Below are 19,266 nucleotides of genomic sequence, written 5' to 3'. Positions count from 1 at the left end.
TTGATGTGATGTGAGCCACCATGAGGTTCCTGAGCTCCCATACTTTATGATGGAGGGCCTAGCCTTTAACATTGAGCCATCTCTCTAAGCTCATAACCATAAAACATTAGAGTTCAGCTTCCAGCACCCATGGCTGTCTCTCCAGCCTTTGGATCAGCTCTCAAATATCCAGAGGATAGTTATTTAAAGAAAATATCTTTTTTAACTTGAATTATATTTGCATAAACAATTGTAAAAATTAAGAAACAGCAGTATTAAAAAAAGGAACAATTTTAAGCAATTGTAAACCAAGATATATATATATATATATATATATATATATATATATATCCAAGTCAATTATCTGTGCTGAAGCAGGGAGAAACTCAAAAGAACAAGCATGTGATGTAATTACATGAGCTTCACTCCCACAGTAGTTGTAGTCTTTATAGGATGTATGTATAGGAATATAAAAGCAAATTGCATCAAATTATCTTTTGGATAACAATGATTAATTTTGCCTAAAAAGGCTTGCCACGTAATAGCTCAACCATCAATAATAATCAATTTGATAGCTGCATCATCTATTTTAAAAACATTAGAGGCTTAAATCCCCTTGTGGCAAGCTTAAAGCAATGTCTTAGCCAATTAATTTATTCTAACTTTTGAAAATCATTTACTTACAAATTTTAAAAGCCCACAGTTAAAAGCAAGGTCTATAATAAAATTCTATGAACAGCATACACTGAAAAATTTAAGAGCCTAGCTTCTTGTATTGAAGCAGAGAGAAAACATTTTCTTACATAAGGTAAGGCTATTAGCCATTCCTTGAGGCAAAAACCTTCTAATGAAATTGCTTTACTGTTTCTTTAAAGTTAGAAGCAAATGCTTTTATAATTATCAGAATGTAAAGCAAAAAACAACCCTTTAAATCTATAGAAGTTTTTGTACGGATTATGCAGGCCAAATATTAATGCCTTTATAAGTTCTACATAGCCTTATTAACCTTTCATAAGTTTGAACAGCATTTTGAACCACACCTGGGTAAGTCAAGAATGTTGTTTTGGTCAAACACTCCCTACGTGGGGTCTGCAAGACAAAAACAGTTCCTCACAAGTTTCCATTGAGGAAGCTCTGAGCTTTGCAAATGTAAAGTTTTTTTTTTTTTTATCTGCCCAACACCCACCAGTCCTAGGTAAGGACATTGTATGAGGTTCCTCAAATGTAAATATCTTTTATTCTGAGCCTTTCATCTAACACCAGACCCAAACCCACTTGTCCTGCAAGGACATTGTATGAGGGTCAAATAAGAAAAGCAACCTGTAATTTCAGGATTCCCAGAAAAATTCTACTAGCTGTTTTTGTTTTTTGTTTTTGTTTTTGTTTTTGTTTTTGTTTTTGTTTTGGTAGTCAAAGGAGCCTGTTTGATGTCAAATTAATTTCCACTGAGATCTCCTTTTTAATCTTGGAGGGTTAGATTTTGCTTCTACCATTGTAACCAATAAACTTGTGAAAAAGTGGAAATAGGCCTATAATGGCCACAGCTGTATCACTCTTAATTATTAAAAAGTTAAGAATCTTGAGCCTTTAACCAGACTGCAAACTGCAGACAATGGCACACTGGCAACTCTTAATTTTCTCTTGCAATATTAGAGCATAACTACAACTTTGCAAGGAAATCCCAATTTTAAACAATCTATTTTCTTTAAAATCAATGGCAAATACATTATTTTTACAGCACAAGGTTTGTCTGCCAGTTTTTATATTTAAATGTATGACAATATAATTAATTGAAGAGACTTTATTTTAAATCCTATTCCCCACAAGTCCAATTTCTAGGATAAGATTTACACAAAACACCAGGCCAATTTAAAAGCATCTTAGAGGCCTGTATTTCCTGGGTTGCATCATGCAACGTATTGTTTAAGATGGCTGCAACCTTGAGCTACCAGTACTAAACTAACTTTTTGTTACCAATATTATACCTTTTAAATCATGTCCAATGATTTATAGACCAATACTCTTTATAGTCAAGACATGTAAAATATACTTATTGTGAGGGCTTAAAAAGGAGAGGATGGGGGGGGGTCAAGGGAGTGTGCACTGAAAGGATACAAAATAATACAGCCTAACTCCAGCCTTCTAAGGAGCCTCAAACACTTCATATTACAGAGCTCTTTGTGCCTTTTGTTAGAAACTAGGTAAAAGGTCACAGTCCAGAGCCCGCCCTTTAAGAACTAGACAAAAAGGCCTTGAATAGGTGATCCTGGCCCCACAAGGTTACTGGAAATGAGCTAAGCTTTTCTTGCTTCTGTAAACTGCTTACACCATTACCTATCCAGGAGTTCACGCAGCTATAGACTCCAAGAAAATAAGAAACTAATTGGTCCACTGAGTGCTGGCTCCGATAATTTAAACTGATTGGCCTAAAAACTATGGAGTGGTACAAATCGATTGGCCCGCATTTCGTGGGCTCTAGATGCTAAGGAATGATTGGTTGGTGATTCACGGGCTCTCGATGCTAAGGAATAATGGTTGATGATTCGAGGGCTTCGTTGTGAACTTATAAAAGCTGTCCCAAATCTGCACTTAGGGTCCACAGTCCTCTAGCCCTGTGTGGTGTATGGCTGTGGAACCCAGAATTCTGGAATAAAGAAATCTTCATGCTATTGCATCGAGACTGTTTCTCGCGAGTGATTTGGATTTTGCTTTCCCAGGTGTGGGGTGCTGGGGTGGCCTGGGATTTTTTAGGTCTTATAGCACGGCAGCATGGGGAAGGGGGTGTCCAGGCAGGCCCTTGCCTGGCCACTTCTTCCCCCTGAGGGACCACAGACACACACACAGGCATAGTATAGGATAGAGTTTATTCAGAGTAGGGGATGGGGCTTAGTGGTATAGAAAGGCAGAGAGAGAGAAAGGGAGAGAGAGAGAGAGAGAGAGAGAGAGAGAGAGAGAGAGAGAGAGTAGAGTAGAGAAGTGGAGTGGAGTGGATGCCAGCCATGACCACGTGGAGATGGGAGGGAGGAGAGGCAGAGAGGTGAGAGTATGTGGGAGATCAGAGAAAGCAAAGAAAGAGAGGAGAGGAGGGGCAAGTAGCCCCTCTTATAGTGGGCCAGATCTCTGGGGCGGGGCATACCTGGCTATTGCCAGGTAGGTGTGGGGTGGAGCTTAGACAGAATAGCAACACTTCTACCTTTAAGACAATTATAAACATGAATAAAACTATTACACAAATCTCATAAACACACCAAATAAATTCCTTTTTCTAGCTGTAATTTCGAGAGAATAAAAAGTACTTTGAACCAAAAAACCACAATTGTAGAGATTTTTCTTTAGGAGAAACAACCAGTAACCCATTTGTCCTAGCCTTGGGGCTACTAGCCCTTTTTTAAAAGCAGCCTTCACTCTAACTATATTTGACTCCTAGCTGAGTGCAGGACACCTTAAATCAGCCTCTGCTGTGTAAACTGCAGCTAGATTAAAAGATAGATCACCCGCAGATGAATTTTTACCAAATTTTTTTAACATGGAATAAATAAATGCTCGTTCACACAACGCCACGAATAGGACATAAACATGCATGTAGACAGTGCACACCGAGGACAAAGAATGATACACAGAAAGGGAAGCGTGCTTGTTAAGCTGTTACATCCATTTTCTTTCTCTCTTATGCTCTCATTTTTTTTAAACTTTTTTAAAGCAGCTCTTGGAGGCTGCGGACATGTGCCTATTTTTAAACCCTTTTCTTTTCACCTGAATCAGCTCTTAAAAGCTGTGGACAAATTCCTATAAAGTTCTTCCCCCATTTTCCACTGTCTTGTCTCTAAGCATTTTCGCGTTGGGTCTATGCTACTTTACTTCGTCCGTATCCTCTAGCACCTATTTCTCTCACCATGCAGGATGCCATCTTTTCCTGTTTTCTGTGAAGCTTTGTGGAGACAGGGTCACCTGAGGAAATCTCGCATGCAGCTCCATGTTCAGGTGCCATTCTGCTGCATTCTGTAGCTGCCTGCAGCTACTGCAAACTCGGTTCCTGGAACAGAAACTGAGGGATGGATTGGGGAAATGGTGAAAAGGACGAGGGCCAGGATGATAGTTTACTGATTGAGGCCCCAACTTTAATGGCGCACAGACCACTTAACAGTTTGGGCAAGCCCCTCCCCCAAGACTCAGGGCTGAGTTCCCACTGCTCAGGCAGCTGGGTGGGTCACCTGCTTAATTCAGGAATTTGTAGACCTGGAAGAACAATGAACTTCACCTTCACTCTGAGCACTCTACCCTAGGTAGAGCAGGATCTTGAATAGCACAGGAATCCCTTCTCAACAAAGTCTGGGAGAGGAAGTTCACTTTGATCAATGTGGAGCTCCTACCAAGTGGCATGACACCCCAATATGACTCTGTACAAGTCAATGTGGCCAGAATTCTCTGACACTGATGTTTCCTCTTGGTAATTTTCGACCCACTGACCTCTGCCTGTCCATAAATCCCTAACTGTCCTTGTCACATTCAAAATGGAACTGGGTTGTATGCTGAGGAGTATTTGATCCAATTGTCAATCTTCTTGGGTAAGGTTTGCCTTCGTTGCTTTAATTAGCTTGCAGCACTCTGTCTCTAACAGGATCCAAGACTTGCTTACTTGAGTGAATTTTCAGATACTAGTAGAAGCATCTGAATAACCCAACATACGGTTTCAAATGTAAGAGGAAGTTATAAACTAAATACACAAGTACTTCGAGCATATCATAATTCTTCTACTACTGAACTTTCACTCAGATATAATGTCCATGAGGGAGTATGTTGACTTATACAACATATCAAAGAAGAAAAAAAATTCAAAAGTCATTTGATTAAGGAAAGAAACAATAATTGGGAAAACAAGTAGAGATAAAATATTCAGAGCAAACTAAGCATTTGGGGGCATTGAAATCGATAAATACATTCAGAATAATGATGGTAGTTTTAAATTACAGCTATTTAAATTATGTTAAATTACACATATTACTATATTTGTTATTAATATTAAAGATACAATTAAACATATTACAGTAATAGAATTGATTTGAAAAGTCTTATTTACCAATACATTTCTTTACATTGTTTTCAAAGTCACAAACCTGTTTTATACTTTACTTCCATTTTATTGATAGATACCTTTAGCTCCTATTCTGAGATTACTTTGCCCAATACCCTGGCTATGTTTCAATCAAAGAATTTTGATGATGCAAAAATGTGATGATTTTCTAGAACTGTGATGTCCTAGAAGCACTTATAGAAGAACCATGATAACAGTTAATGAAGACCAGTTTGTTGTGGAAATAAGTGGCAACTTAGCAAAGAATTTCCAATCTACAAATTTTACTGGGCTGTGGGCATTATAACTATAGTGTTATGGAAAATGTCATTACAAATAAACATTAGGTTCTGCAACATCGAGAGACATGTTTTAATCTCATGCCTTACAATAACAGTTTTAAGTTGTCTTATGTGTTAAAGTTTCTATCATTTATTCACAACTGCAGTATTACTACACTCAAGCCTCATTAAGTGATGAACAAGAGCAAGATAAATTTGAAGATTAAAAAAATACAAGATTATCAAATGCTCCAGTTAGAAATATTGCCTTTAAATAAATCAAGTGATTTAGTGAATAAAAAGATTTTAAGGAAAAGCCTCTCAAGGAATGAGCACTGATGCATGGTCTTTTATTTTTAATTATTTGATTGATTAATTTTTTTTACACTCCATATTTTATCCCCCCACCGACTGACTGTTCCACATCCCATACCTCTTCCGCATTCCCCTGTTTCTACTCAGATGTCCCCACCCCCACCCCATCTGACCTCTAAACTCCCTGGGGCCCCCAGTCTCTTAAAGGTTAGGTGCACCATTTCTGACACAGACCTAGCAGTCCTGTACTCTATGTGTGTTGGGGGCCTTATGTCAGCTGGTGTATGCTGTCTGGTTGGTGGTCCAGTGTTTGAGGGATCTCATGGGTCCAGATTAATTGAGACTGCTGGTCCTTCTACAGGGTTGTCCTTCTCCTCAGCTTCTTTCAGCCTTCCCTAGTTCAACAACAGGGTTCATCTGCTTCTGTCCATTGGTTAGGTGTAAATATCTGCATCTGACTCTTTCAGCTGCTTGTTGGGTCTTCTAGAGTACAGTCATGCTAGGTCCCTTTTTGTGAGTGCTCCATAGCCTCAGTAACAGTGTCAGGCTTTGGGACCTCCACTTGAGTTGGATCCCACTTTGGGCCTGTCTCTGGACCTTCTTTTCTTCAGACTCCTCTCCTTTTCCATTCCTATAATTCTTTCAGGAAGGAACAATTATGGGTCAGAGTTGTGACTGTGGGATAGCAACCCCATCTCTCATTTATTGCTCTGTCTTCCTGCTGGAGGTGGGATCTATATTTTACCTTTCCCTACTGTCAAGGCATTTCATCAAAGGTCCCTCCCTTTGAGTCATGAGAGTCTCTCATCTCCCAGGTCTCTGGTGCATTCTGGAGGGTCCCGTTGTCAATCTCTTATCTCCCAGAGGTTGCCTGTTTCCATTCTTTCTGCTGGCCCTCAGGGCTTCAGTCCTTTTCCCTCACCCAATACTAGATCAGGTTCCCCTCTCCCCTCCACATTCTCCACCCTCCCTGACCTCATCCACTTTCCCTCCCTTCCCTACCCACTTGTGATTGCTTGGTTCTCTCTCCCAAGTGGGACTGAGGCATCATCAGGCACTTCAGCTTGTTGACCTTTTTGAGTTCTCTGGACTATATCTTGGATACTCTGTATTTTTTTTCTAACATCCACTTATTAGTGAGTACATGCCATGCATGTCCTTATGTGTCTGAATTACCTCACTCAGGATGATATTTTCTAGCTCTTTTATTTGCCTGCAAAACTCAGGATGTTCTTGTTCACAATAGCTGAGTAGTAAGTAGTATTCTATTGTGTAAATGAACTGCATTCTCTGTATCCATTCTTGTGTCATGGGACATCCCTGTTGTTTCCAGCTTCTGGCTACAAATAGAGCTGCTATGAACATAGTGGAACATGTGCCCCTCTGGCATGGTGGGGCATCTTTTGGGTGTATTCCTAAGAGTGGTATAACTGGGTCTTCAGGTAGATCTATTTCCAGTTTTCGGAGGAACCTCCAGATTGATTTCCAGAGTAATTGTACCAGCTTGCAATCCTACCAGCAATGGAGGCATATTCCTCTTTCTCCACATCCTCTTCAACATGTGTTATCACCTGTGGTTTTGACCTTAGCCATTCTGACTGTGTAAGGTTTCCATCTTCTCAGGGTTGTTTTGATTTTCATTTGTCTGATCACTAAAGACTTTGAATATATCTTAAGCTGCTTCTTAGCCATTCAAGATTCCTCAGTTGCAAAATTTAGTTCTATACTCAATTTTTTGATTGGGTTGTTTGGGTTTTTTTTGGTGATTTTTTTGGTGATTAGTTTCTTGAGTTCTTTATATATTTTGGATATCAGCCCTTTATCGGATGAGGAGTTAGTGCAGAATTTTCCCCAATCTGTAGGTTGCAGATTTGTCTTACTGATTATGTTCTTTTCCTTACAGAAGCTTTCCAGTTTCATGAGGTCCCATTTATCAATTCTCCATCTTAGAGCCTTAGCCATTGGAGTTCTGTTTAGGAAATTTCTCCCTGTGTCAATGAGTTCACGGCTCTTTCCCACTTTCTCTTACATTAGATGCAATGTATCTGGTTTTATGTTGAGGTCATTGATCCACTCTTTGTCAAAAAGGAAGCACTATGACAGATATCAATCTTCCTTGGAAGATATATCCTGGGATTTAAAATACCACATGTGATAGTTTGTAGCAGGGGAAATGTAGTATGATTTCTGAAATAAAATTTAGTAAAAATTTTCTATAAATAATTAGATAAAAAGAGAATCACAGTCTTGAAAACCATTAATTTTTATTATATTTCTGATCAAATTATCTGCTCTTACACAAGGAAGATAATATATTGTTCACAGGTTAATGATTCATTAGAGATTTTGTTAGCTGCAAAATTAAACTAAAAGTCATGTAACAAAAACAAGTTGATAAAACCATGCAGAATATTTTAATACATTTGAATCACAATATCATGAAAAACTGTGGCATCCATCTGGATAGAAAGGGAGACTCAAATATCCTCCTCAGGAAGATGTATTTTCGATGTGCAGACAATAACTAGTATCATAAAATAGCAATTTTTCTGAGGAATAGGCTGTTACACCCTCTTTTTTCATTAATAAATTAATTCACTACACAACATGTAAGAAGAGTTCATGGAAAAATATATCACATGGTTTCTTTTGATTTTGTGTTCCACAATACTGATAAAATGTCACAATGCGTCACTCTATGTTTTCAAAGTCTTATCACTCATCACATGCTAAAATGTGAGCTGAAGGAGAAGCTTCTGTATAATTCATAAAGATAAAACAGTAAAGAAATGCAAAATTATTCAAACAAGTTTTACATCTGAATCCTTTTTTGCCATTTAACCCAGAGTCCCTATTCCTCAAGAACATTAACAAGCTTGGCTGGAGACTGTGTGTGGAATGGTGTTCTCTGAAGATAATTTTTGCTTATGCAATTCACAGAAAAGTAAAATATTGAAATAAACTTAATCAGGTCATTATATTTGAATTACACCTTTAAATAAAAGCATTATGTTTATTTCATAGATTTCTACAAATATTTATATTGTTCTAAGACTTTATATATCTTTATATCTGAAATACATTGAATAAATATTTAATTTAAAATAAGTACTAAGTTATAGGACAGAATTTAGTTACTGAAAATAATTTACATGGAACATTTACCAATTTCTTTTATTAAATATACAATTTTATATTTCACTATTTTGCAAACCTGAATGTATCTCATGATTTGACAAATTGCTGCAATGAATTTTTAGAATAAATAAAGTTAAAACTATGGAAATTGAACTGGGCAGAAACAATGGCAGCAGGTATTTAGAAATTCAGAGAGCCTCTAGTTGGGACAGAAGTAAATGATTTCGGATGACAGTTAACCTTTTCTTATGCAAATTATGCTACAGTGAACCAGGTTGCTGACCTCCTTCTCTGGAAGGAAGCTAGTGGACCATCTAAACAGTACAGCATTATTGTTAGTGGTGTTTGTACTGAGCATAGGGTCTTCTTACACCAAGCAAACCTTCTCCCCATTAAAGCACATTCCTGTAGTTACTATGTAGTATTAGAGACAGGACTCTAAGCCCCCAAAGAAAATGCAGTAATGAGTTCTGAAAGCATTGTGGAATCACACAAATCTTTAATAGTTCTGTAATTTTGGCAGTACTTCTTAAAATTATTTGAAAAAAATTGCATCTGGCAACTTCTTTAGATTTATTGGCACAGGTTAGACAATCTAGGGTCCAATTTTGCAGGACTTGAAATTTGATATTTAAAACATTGTGCAGTTTTATCTCTAAATTCTTTCACAAAATGCACAAAAATTAGCAATTGATTTCAACTTTATCGTGTCCTTGAAGCCAAAGAACTAAAAGGGTTAGTGCCTCTATAGCAGCTCCTTGCTCAGCCTTGCAGCCAATCATTGGCAATGCAATCGGGCTTCTCTTGCTAAAATGAATACAAATTAACTGGCCAGGAATACAAGTATTATAGTTGTGCTTGAATGTTAGGTATTAATTAAGAGTGCCTTACAATTTCAATCACTAATATAACAATCTCCTCACAGAGATAAGATGCTTTTTATGTTTATAGGTCACATTTTCATTGATTATAATTGGTTTGGTTTGTTGTCAAATTAAATTGCTCCATGGATAGAAACCATACTAATGTGTTCTTAATATGTTAATGAAAATGTCCACTCTCTTTTAATAGTCTTTACTTGTTCACTTTCAATGAATACTGACTATTTTGGCTGAAAAATAAGAAGAGTATATCTATTAATTTTAAAGAGTTTGTGATGTTATAAAGTCTATTTTAGAGGGGATTGGATTGTATTGCTTCCATTTTCCAATATTTAATACTAAAAATATTTTCTATTTTGGTCTCTTACCTGTCATCTTTTCATAAGTCAACTTCATGTGCTGCACATTTTATAACTAAAAGGAAATTTAGTTGCCAATATAATATGTTATTCTTCCAAGTAACTAGCAGACTAAAATATATCATGCTGAAAATAGAAATCTATGTTTTCACAAAATGAGATGAAGGTAATTTTAATGCAATATGAAAGATACACTTAACTATATTCAAATAATGTATTCATTTACAAAAATATAAGAGTAGTTAAGGGCCCATTATCTTCTTTTAAATATATGATTTATTTTTCATAATTTTTGTTATAACTTCCAATATCTTACATAGATACTTGACATTCATAAAATCAATGCATCTAATTATATAACAGCTATATATGTATGCTCATATATTTATAGTTCAAAATTAAAATAAATTTATTAGAATATATCCCTAGAAGAATGTATTGTGGGATATGGTAAGCATTAATGATACTCTAGTAGAGCTGAGAGCTGATTAGATATTTGGATAAATGTAATGGGAAAAATTCTGGAGAGAATAAAGGTGGCTTAAAACTTTCCTTTCCCATGTCTAAAGTAGTTCTGATATCTACTATAATTCATAAAGTTCTAGGTCTTGTAGTGATTAGGGAAGAAAGAGAAAGTTTTACACATCTGTACTAATGAAAAAAATGTATGTTCCATGGAGCTAGATATTTCAAATTAAAATGAATAGATTTTAAAATTAAGCTAAATAAATATCATGCATGCTCTCCACCTCCTCCCCCAATCCATGGTGTTGCTACATGACTAGTTCGGGATACTTCAGAGAGTTTGCACTGGAACTCCAACTTAAATGAGTGGCAGTTAGATGAGTATTTAAAGTATTTCTTCCCATTACTAAGCTTCTAGTTATAATTAAAGTTTGGTACTTGGGCTGTGCTTTTGTGGTAATCTCTTCCCTCACATGTAACAAACTTTGGCCCCAACCTTCAGTGTTATGGATCAAAATCTCACTTGACACAGGTATTTTGATACAAATACCTCAAGATGTTGTTATTATAATTTTAAAGGCTCTGCAATATCTCATTAGTTTATTGGAGGAGACACTTTCTTTCAAGCCCTCTTGATTCAGCCCTGTTTGCGTTGTAATGACTGCCTTGTAAGAGAAAGGTATTTTTAGTGTTTTCTTTGTGCTGGAAGACAGGATAAACGTAATAGAAAGTAGAATTATTTATAAGGAAAGATAAGGAAATGTACTTTTGAGATAGCAATATTTCTGTAGATCTAATGTCATTCTTGACAAATTTTCTCATGGCTGATACATTATTTTCCAACTTCAGAGATTAGAAAACAAAGAAAACGACATCTAGTGACCTCAAATATGAAAGCTTGTCACACCTGTGGTTTTCTCTGGGGCACATGTGTGTTTGGCATTATTATATTTCTGTTTGCTTCTGGCTGGATTTACTCATTTTAAGTAATATTAGAAAACCTTTGAAGTGAGATATATTAAGTATAGAAAAATGTATGCTAGCATACATTGAAAGGGTATAATTCATCATTACTTCGAACCCTCTGGCGAACTCTCAGCATAAGCAACATATCTTGCTCTAATATATAATACATGAATATACTTCTATGGTTTTGGCTCATGGATAGCAAAGGATAACACGTATATCCAATTTTCAAGTGGATAGTTCAAAGAGAAGGAACACTAGTAATGAAATATTTTACTTGTAGACATTGCATAAAATCACAAAAGCAATGTTCTAATTTTGTGTAAACTACTTATAAAAGTGATATTTTGCCTTTTATGAGCAAACTGTGCTCAGCATGGATTATTTTTTAAAAAGAGAGCTTTAAAATCTATGGTTGGCTAACCAAACTACAGAGATATTGAAAAGCTTTTAGCTCTAAATGGCAGTTTCTGCTTTGAGTTTTGGGAGTCATTGAAGGTCAGAAAATAGTACCACTGGTTTATTTGATTTTTCTTGATCAAAAACTTGATTTTTCTATAACATATCTGAGTGTTTTTTTTTAAATTCTTGATATTTTCACTGTATATAATTGTATAGACTAACCAGTAAGTAAAATATCTTAAAGTCACTCCAAAAGATTTAAAGTATATTGATAATAATAATTAAGAAATTTAGTAAATGAATCAGAGATTGGCAGCTTCTGTATTATTGAACTAACAAAACTTCAATCCAGATGAAATAATTACAGGGATCACGAAAATCTTTCAAGAAAAATTGCTTTAAATTCTTCACAAGTCATGAGTTCCTACTATTTTGAATGTATTAGCTCATAAGGATTAAAATAATCTCACTTGATGGAACTGATATGTTTGAATCACTTAGAATTAAAACTCATCCTCCTGCTACTTAGAGGAATTTGGGCTCATGGATTACTCTGAAGAGAAGAAACATCAATGAGAGAAATGATTCTTATTAAAAATCTTTTTTGAATCTATTTGTATTTGTTTTTATCAAAATGTAAGTGCTTTAGTATAATTCATATTTAAAGTCTCATTCTACACTAAATATAAAAATCTTATGGATCTTGTTTAGTTACATAAAAACACCAAACATACAAACAAGCTACTATTAAATTTAAGAAAAGCAAATGTATTGGCTTAAAGTTGTTAGTGTTTGGCACTAATTAAAATAAATGTAACACTTATTTACGAGCAAAGACTGTCTATCTCCTCTTCATTCCTAGAGATGTAAAGGTAAGTAGATTTTATAAACATGATTGCTTAAGCCATAATGTTCTAAATGATGACTTTCATTTTGACCGTCCGATTTTTTTTTATTGTGGGTGTTGGTTCTACACTGTTTCTATGGATACTGTTCTAACAGGAATGACCTTGACATTTAATGATACTGCTACCTTCCTTCATTAATATGCTGTATATCTCAAGTTATTTTATTATCCTCATCATTTTGTTATACTTGCTTTATAAATTTTATTGTGTAAATTTTGATTCCACAGCGTTTACTATAATTACTTGAATTAAAAATCAAGATGTCCCAATGTAGTTTTTCCATGTCTACTCTATGTGCTAGTAAATCATATGCAACACGCACTCACACTAGGAAGACAACAAATCACATGTCTGGATTATGAAGCAGGACTCCCACGATGCGTATTTTGTATCCCTTAAAAGAACCAATCTGTCTCACTATTTTACACAGGAAATCAAAATAAACGCTTTCCCCATATGCTGTTCTGATGCACTGGCTCTCAACTGTACCCCCCCCAACTCCCCCCCCCCAACTCCTTTGGCAGGGAATCTTTCTTCTGAATGCCATCTTTGTATGCCTTCAGAGACTTAGTCTTGCTGCTGATGAATGTCCTCATGCCTAAGAATTTTATAGATAACCCAGTAGAAAATGTTAAAAATCAGAAATGCTAGCGGGAAGCAGGCTCGGGAGATGGTGTCAATCTTCTTAGCCCTGTCGATGAAGACCTTCCTCATTTCCTCAGGACTCATTGGCATGACCTGGACAGCGTGGTTGGGGCCTTTTGGAACCACACCATCCTTGGCTTGCAGACAGGGCCCCATTCCATAGGCAGTGAAGCTGAACCGGCTTTCCCTCACCTCATCATCCTGTTCACAAAAAAAAAAACAAAAACAACAACAACAACAAAAAAATAGCAAGAGGTGGTGTTTTAGTAGGGAAACGGCGTGTGATGCAGGATTTCAGTATCAAGACACGACTTCTATCATGATGCATGTTTGCTTTAACATGAAGGACAGCTGAAGCGCATGAAGATGAGTTGTTTGAAGTTTTCCTTAGCTTTCTACATCATATAGATGTACTCATTATGATGAACTCCCAAATGAAATTTTAATAGAGAGATAAAAATTCTGTGGTGTCTACATGTCATGGAGTATCTAAATGAAAGTAACTTAATGCAAAACCTATTGAAAGATTTAGTATAAAGACACACATCTTAGAATTTTTTTTTGGTTGTGAGTTCAAATGCACAAATTCTCAACCAAAGGGGAAATACGTACCAGAATTATTGACTGATTTTTTCTTTCTTCTAGAGACAACTTTATGATACTTGTTTTTCACAATTCTAGTTACATTGCTGGAAAATACAGTCTATCAGAAAATGTTGCTGGCTTTGAGTTACCTCTTATGTCATGTCTTTATTTTATACTGTCCTATTTAGAAGAACTACTGGATAATCCCAATCTCTAATTTCTACATAGTATCTTCACAGATACAGTGGTTTGGTGAATTATGAGTGAAAATTGAAAGACATTTACTTCATGTTCAAAAAGTAAGCTATCTAGCTATCAATCACTTCTTGTCTTTTTGTGAAAATCGGTTGTAAGTAATAACCTTGTTATGAAGTTCAAATTCACAAATGATGTTTGTTTGAAATTATATGGTTACTTTTAAATATTACAAAGTAAAGAGAGATTTTCATGTATTTACATTAACAAACACCCTGAAATTTGTGGTTGGACCACGGCTTGATGAGTAAGAGCACTTACAGCTCTTACAGAAGATCTGAGTTCGGATCCCAACACCCACATGGTGGCTTACAACTGCATTTAACACTGGCCTCAGGGGATCCAGCACTCTTTTTTGGCTTCCATAGACACTGCAAGTACACGGTACAAGTAGACTTTCACAAGCACACACAGGTACACATAAAAAGGTTAATTAAAAACTCTAAAAAAATGTAATGTAAAATTAATAAACATAACATCTACATGATATAGAGACATTTCATTAACTGATTTATAATAAAATCAACGAATAATTTAGAGGATGAGAATAAATGGTTACTGATAGCAATGGTATGTTTTTCTTTTGCTAGTAAAACTATGAGTTTAAAGGTGCAGATTAATATGTTTTAGAGTTCCTTTTCATATTAGTTTAAGAGACAAAAAATAATCATTTGGTTCAAAACTGCATTAGGTCTATGAATGTATCCACTCAATAAATAGTATATTATAAAATATGAAAGTGAAAATAACCATAATTATGCATTGCAAAAATGAGAGAATGATCAAAATTGATTCAGTAAAGTGTGAGACAGATTTTTAAAATTATGAAGGGGAAGCAATTCCACCTGAGAGACAAAAGCACATCATTACTGGAATCATTTCACTTGTAAGGTTATTAAGCAACTGGATTTTGATGGAAACAATTAAAAAGTGATAATTAAAAGCATCTTAAATCTTCCATTGAAGTTATCTTAGTCTACTGTTGTAATTTTGCAGGGAAAAATGAAAACCATTTTTTCAGGATTCTAATAAATGTGTTTGTTTATGCAACCATATTTTGACTTCTAAAAAAACAATTTTATGGCAAACTTATTGCATGCTGAGAAACTGTCTATCTTTAATAAAGAATATATGACTTCAATTTTTATTATCGAAATGGCATATTTACATCTTTAAATGGTATATTATCATCTTTAGTATTTAGTAAATTATGCTGGTGTTTGCATTCCCAAATGGAAACATGTTATCTCAGTAATTTATATTGTGCTTGCAGGTCACTTAAATTTGAAATATAAAATATTACTTAAATTATATCAAACCACAAGTTTAAAAAACATCTTTAAACTAGACAAAATAGTTTCTTCTGTGAGCATTTACATATATTGGCACAGTAGAGGAAACAATTGGAAAGTTCATTATCAAAGTACTAAGAGTTCGTGATTCTGCAATATACATTTAGCAAAATAGAATTCATTGCCTATCTTTCTTTTCATGTTGCACAAATTTGTTTTAAAATCTTTGAGATGACTGCTGTTCTTTTCAAGTAAAGGGTTTTCATTTGAAATTCAATATAATGAGTGAAGAAACTTTTTCTGTTGTTTCTAACTGGCTTTATGTGGTGGATTAACATCAGTCCTGAGCTGTTATGATACTCTGAGAATGAGCCCTGGGTTTTAAGTCATTATTTTCTTAAGAAAACGATTAAACTAAACAAAAATTAAACTAAATGAGAAATAGACTTCACCAGCATGGAAGAGTCAAGAGAGGCCGTACCTAGGCCTATAGATCTTTAGCCAGTATGTAAAACACAGTGTAAAACTTCTGTATGTAAAGGCAAACACATACCCCTTGACTCTTGTGCTTGGCTTGCCTATGTAAGTGAGATGGAAAAGAAGCAGTATTCTGGAGCAACAGCTCTGATTACTGTAAGATGAGGATGGGGCTAGAATTAGTTGTAAGATTGTTGTTTAAATACTCTGAGAAAAAATTAATCTATATTTCAGCAGTGAAAACAGAAAACACATTTTAGAACTGTGTTGACTCAATATGCCTAGAAAGTTTTGTTCTGATATGTTCTAAGAAGTATCTGGTGTTCATCTGTTCTGGGTTTAAAGAAGCAAAAGATGTGCAGACAGTTTTGTAGAGGAATTTTAATCCTGTACAATGTGGCTGCTCTGATGACATCCAAAGACATCTAGTTCTGTTTGATCAGGATGGATTGCAGATATGCCATATACATTTAATCATTCTGGTTGGAATACAGACACACTCTTAGTAAAAACCTTTAATCCCAAACAGTGACTTGTAATTGAGGAGCAGACAAAGTGGTAAATCAGTGAAAGACTTAACAGAATGAGTTAGAGACAGAATACACCTAACTCTTACAAGAACAGAAGGAAAGGGAGACATAAAGTAATGTATAAAGAGTTCATTAGTTAGTTGGGAGTCTTGCATTGAGTGCAGTGCAGTGGAGTTGAATTTGTTCATGAGTTCATACAGTTTAGTGCAGGTCAGCAGAGGCAGTTGAAGCCAGAGAATAAGGAGGAACCAGAAGATTAGAACAAATTGCCAGAGTTTGAGGTCAAACAGAATAATTCAGTGAGAATCTGGGAGAAGCCAGATTGAACTAGTCAGCTTGGAGAAAAGTTTGAGCCAGAACAGCTGAATTGAACCAAGAGTTCAGAACTAGAAAGGGTGAGCTTTTTCAGCAGAAAGCCTCCAACACAACAATTACCTCTGAGGAAATAAGAGTCACTTTTAAACAAATTATTTGGCCTGCGTCTCATCATGGGGATATGGATGGCACAGAGGAAATAAGAGTCACTTTTAAACAAATTATTTGGCCTGCGTCTCATCATGGGGATATGGATGGCACAGATTTATCCCCTGGTGAGGAGTATGTAGAGGAGCAATAAGATTAAAAACAAATTAGTTTGAGATCCAATAATTATTTTCTTTTTTCCTTTCCTTTCCTTTCCTTTCCTTTCCTTTCCTTTCCTTTCCTTTCCTTTCCTTTCCTTCCCTTCCCTTCCCTTCCCTTCCCTTCCCTTCCCTTCCCTTCCCTTCCCTTCCCTTCCCTTCCCTTCCCTTCCCTTCCCTTCCCTTCACTTCCCTTCCCTTCCCTTCACTTCCTTCCCTTCCCTTCCCTTCCCTTCCCTTCCCTTTCTTTCTTTCTTTCTTTCTTTCTTTCTTTCTTTCTTTCTTTCTTTCTTTCTTTCTTTCTTTCTTTCTTTCTTTCTTTTTTTTTTGAGACAGGGCTTCTCTGTGTTAGCCCTGGCTGTCCTGGGCTCTGTAGACCAGTCTGCCCTTGAACACAGAAATCTGCCTGCCTACCTGCCTCCCAAGTGCAGGGATTAAAGGCATGCGCCACCACTGCCCAGATATTTTTTTTTCTTATTTAACCTTCTTCATGAATTTGGAGACAACTGGTAGTAAGAAAAACAGCAAAGGAAGAAAGGTTTTCTGACGTGTCTCAAGGTTAAAAAAAAATTAAAAGACAATTTTTCTAAATTTTGATGACACTGGATAGTGACACTAAAAACTTCTATTTATAGTATAATTTGCCCCATAAGAACATGTGAGCTACCTATTGGTAAATATTTGAAATAGACAAAGTTAATATAAAAATTTGACTTCAATATTTCAACTTGATATTTCAACATTTGTGCAGCATATAAATTGAAATCCTTCACCTTCTTAATACAAAGTTTTGGGGGTATGGTGTGTGCTTCATATTTACTTCATCTATAAATTCAGAATATATTTCTAGTTTTGATACCTGTATATTTCCAGGAGCTACCAAATAGGGCAAAATAGTTGCAGTGTAATATTTTTGGTTATTTTGTAGATTTAGCAGACCTCTATGCGATCTAAGGTTTCATGAATTTTCAGGTAAACTGATCTAAGAGCTAACGATAAGATTTCAGATCATGCAATGTTGGGTAGAAATACTGATTTTCAGTGTTCTTACTCAGGAACCTTAGTGGCCTTAGTGGTCAATGGCCAATTTTTAGTGAATAATGACCCAGTTTTGGGTGCAGTCTGTGGTGTTGTTAATCTATCTTGAGAAGGGAAATTGGTTCTTACTATGAGGTGAAACTCTTTTTGAAGTATAGATATATTAAGTGCAATAGGAAACCTAGGACTGACACATCATCAGAAATGAGCTTACTCAAGCCAAATCCTCTCCTCTAAACTCTGTAAAATGGCCATGAATAGAGGATGTCTTTCATTGCAGAAGATAAGAGGACTTGTAGATTCACGAGCATATTTATTCCTGCAGCTATCATGCTGGGCTCACTAGGGGGAAGAAATATATCTCTGTACTATTAAAAAGATCATTAGCACTTTTCTCATGACTGTTAAGAAACTAAAAGATAATAGTGGACAGGATTCCTGTAAGTGATTTGCAGGCACATCTGTTATCATCTGAAAGACTGGAATTAGGTTTAGTTTTAGAAGCTACCACCCTTAAGGAAGTCTAGCTTATTTTTTCATATCAGACTTTAGAAGCAATGGTAACAGTGGAAATGGAGATAAAAACACAGATATAAGGTTTTTTTTTTTAATTTATCTCCTCAAATATATCTAATTAGAAAAGTGAAGGTAAGGTCATTGACACATAAAGACTGTCTTGGAGGTCAGGATTTTCTTGCTCAACCCTGAGTAGGAAATCCAAAATAAAACAATATGTAAAAATGGAGAGGTCAAAATACATTTTTGAGATACTGGATATAAGTGGGATATATGGCAGCCTTACAAAGGAGCAAGAATACAATAAGAGGATACAAAGAGAAGTGGGTGGGGCAGGATAGGGGAGGCTAAACAAAGTGACTGGCTATGACTGTAGGTATCAGGGGTCATGATGATTCTAGGTAGGAATAAAGAGAATTAGAGGGGACGTTGGCTCCAGGTGCAATAGAAAGAACAGAACACATATTACTACTTCAGATCTAATCTGAACAGATCTGATCTAATCCTTAAACAGCTTGTTTTTAGTATAGCTTTTACTGGATG

At 35.7% G+C, this 19,266-nt stretch overlaps 1 protein-coding gene across 2 annotated transcripts in view; it reads right to left on the bottom strand.

Moving 5' to 3' along the window:
- Nucleotides 1–13,332: 13,332 nt before the first annotated feature.
- Nucleotides 13,333–19,266, bottom strand: part of Glra3 (glycine receptor alpha 3) — a 152,721-nt gene continuing 146,787 nt past the window's right edge. For both annotated transcript variants that reach the window (XM_052162318.1, XM_052162319.1), the window contains one exon: nt 13,333–13,611. In XM_052162318.1, coding sequence (XP_052018278.1) covers nt 13,333–13,611 — 279 coding nt within the window. The remainder of the gene's footprint in view (nt 13,612–19,266) is intronic.

Source organism: Apodemus sylvaticus, chromosome 18, assembly GCF_947179515.1.
Source record: "Apodemus sylvaticus chromosome 18, mApoSyl1.1, whole genome shotgun sequence".
In the NCBI taxonomy this organism is placed as follows: Eukaryota; Metazoa; Chordata; class Mammalia; order Rodentia; family Muridae; genus Apodemus; species Apodemus sylvaticus.
The sequence above is the reverse complement of the archived record's forward strand: the minus strand, read 5'-3'. Positions and strand labels throughout refer to the sequence as shown.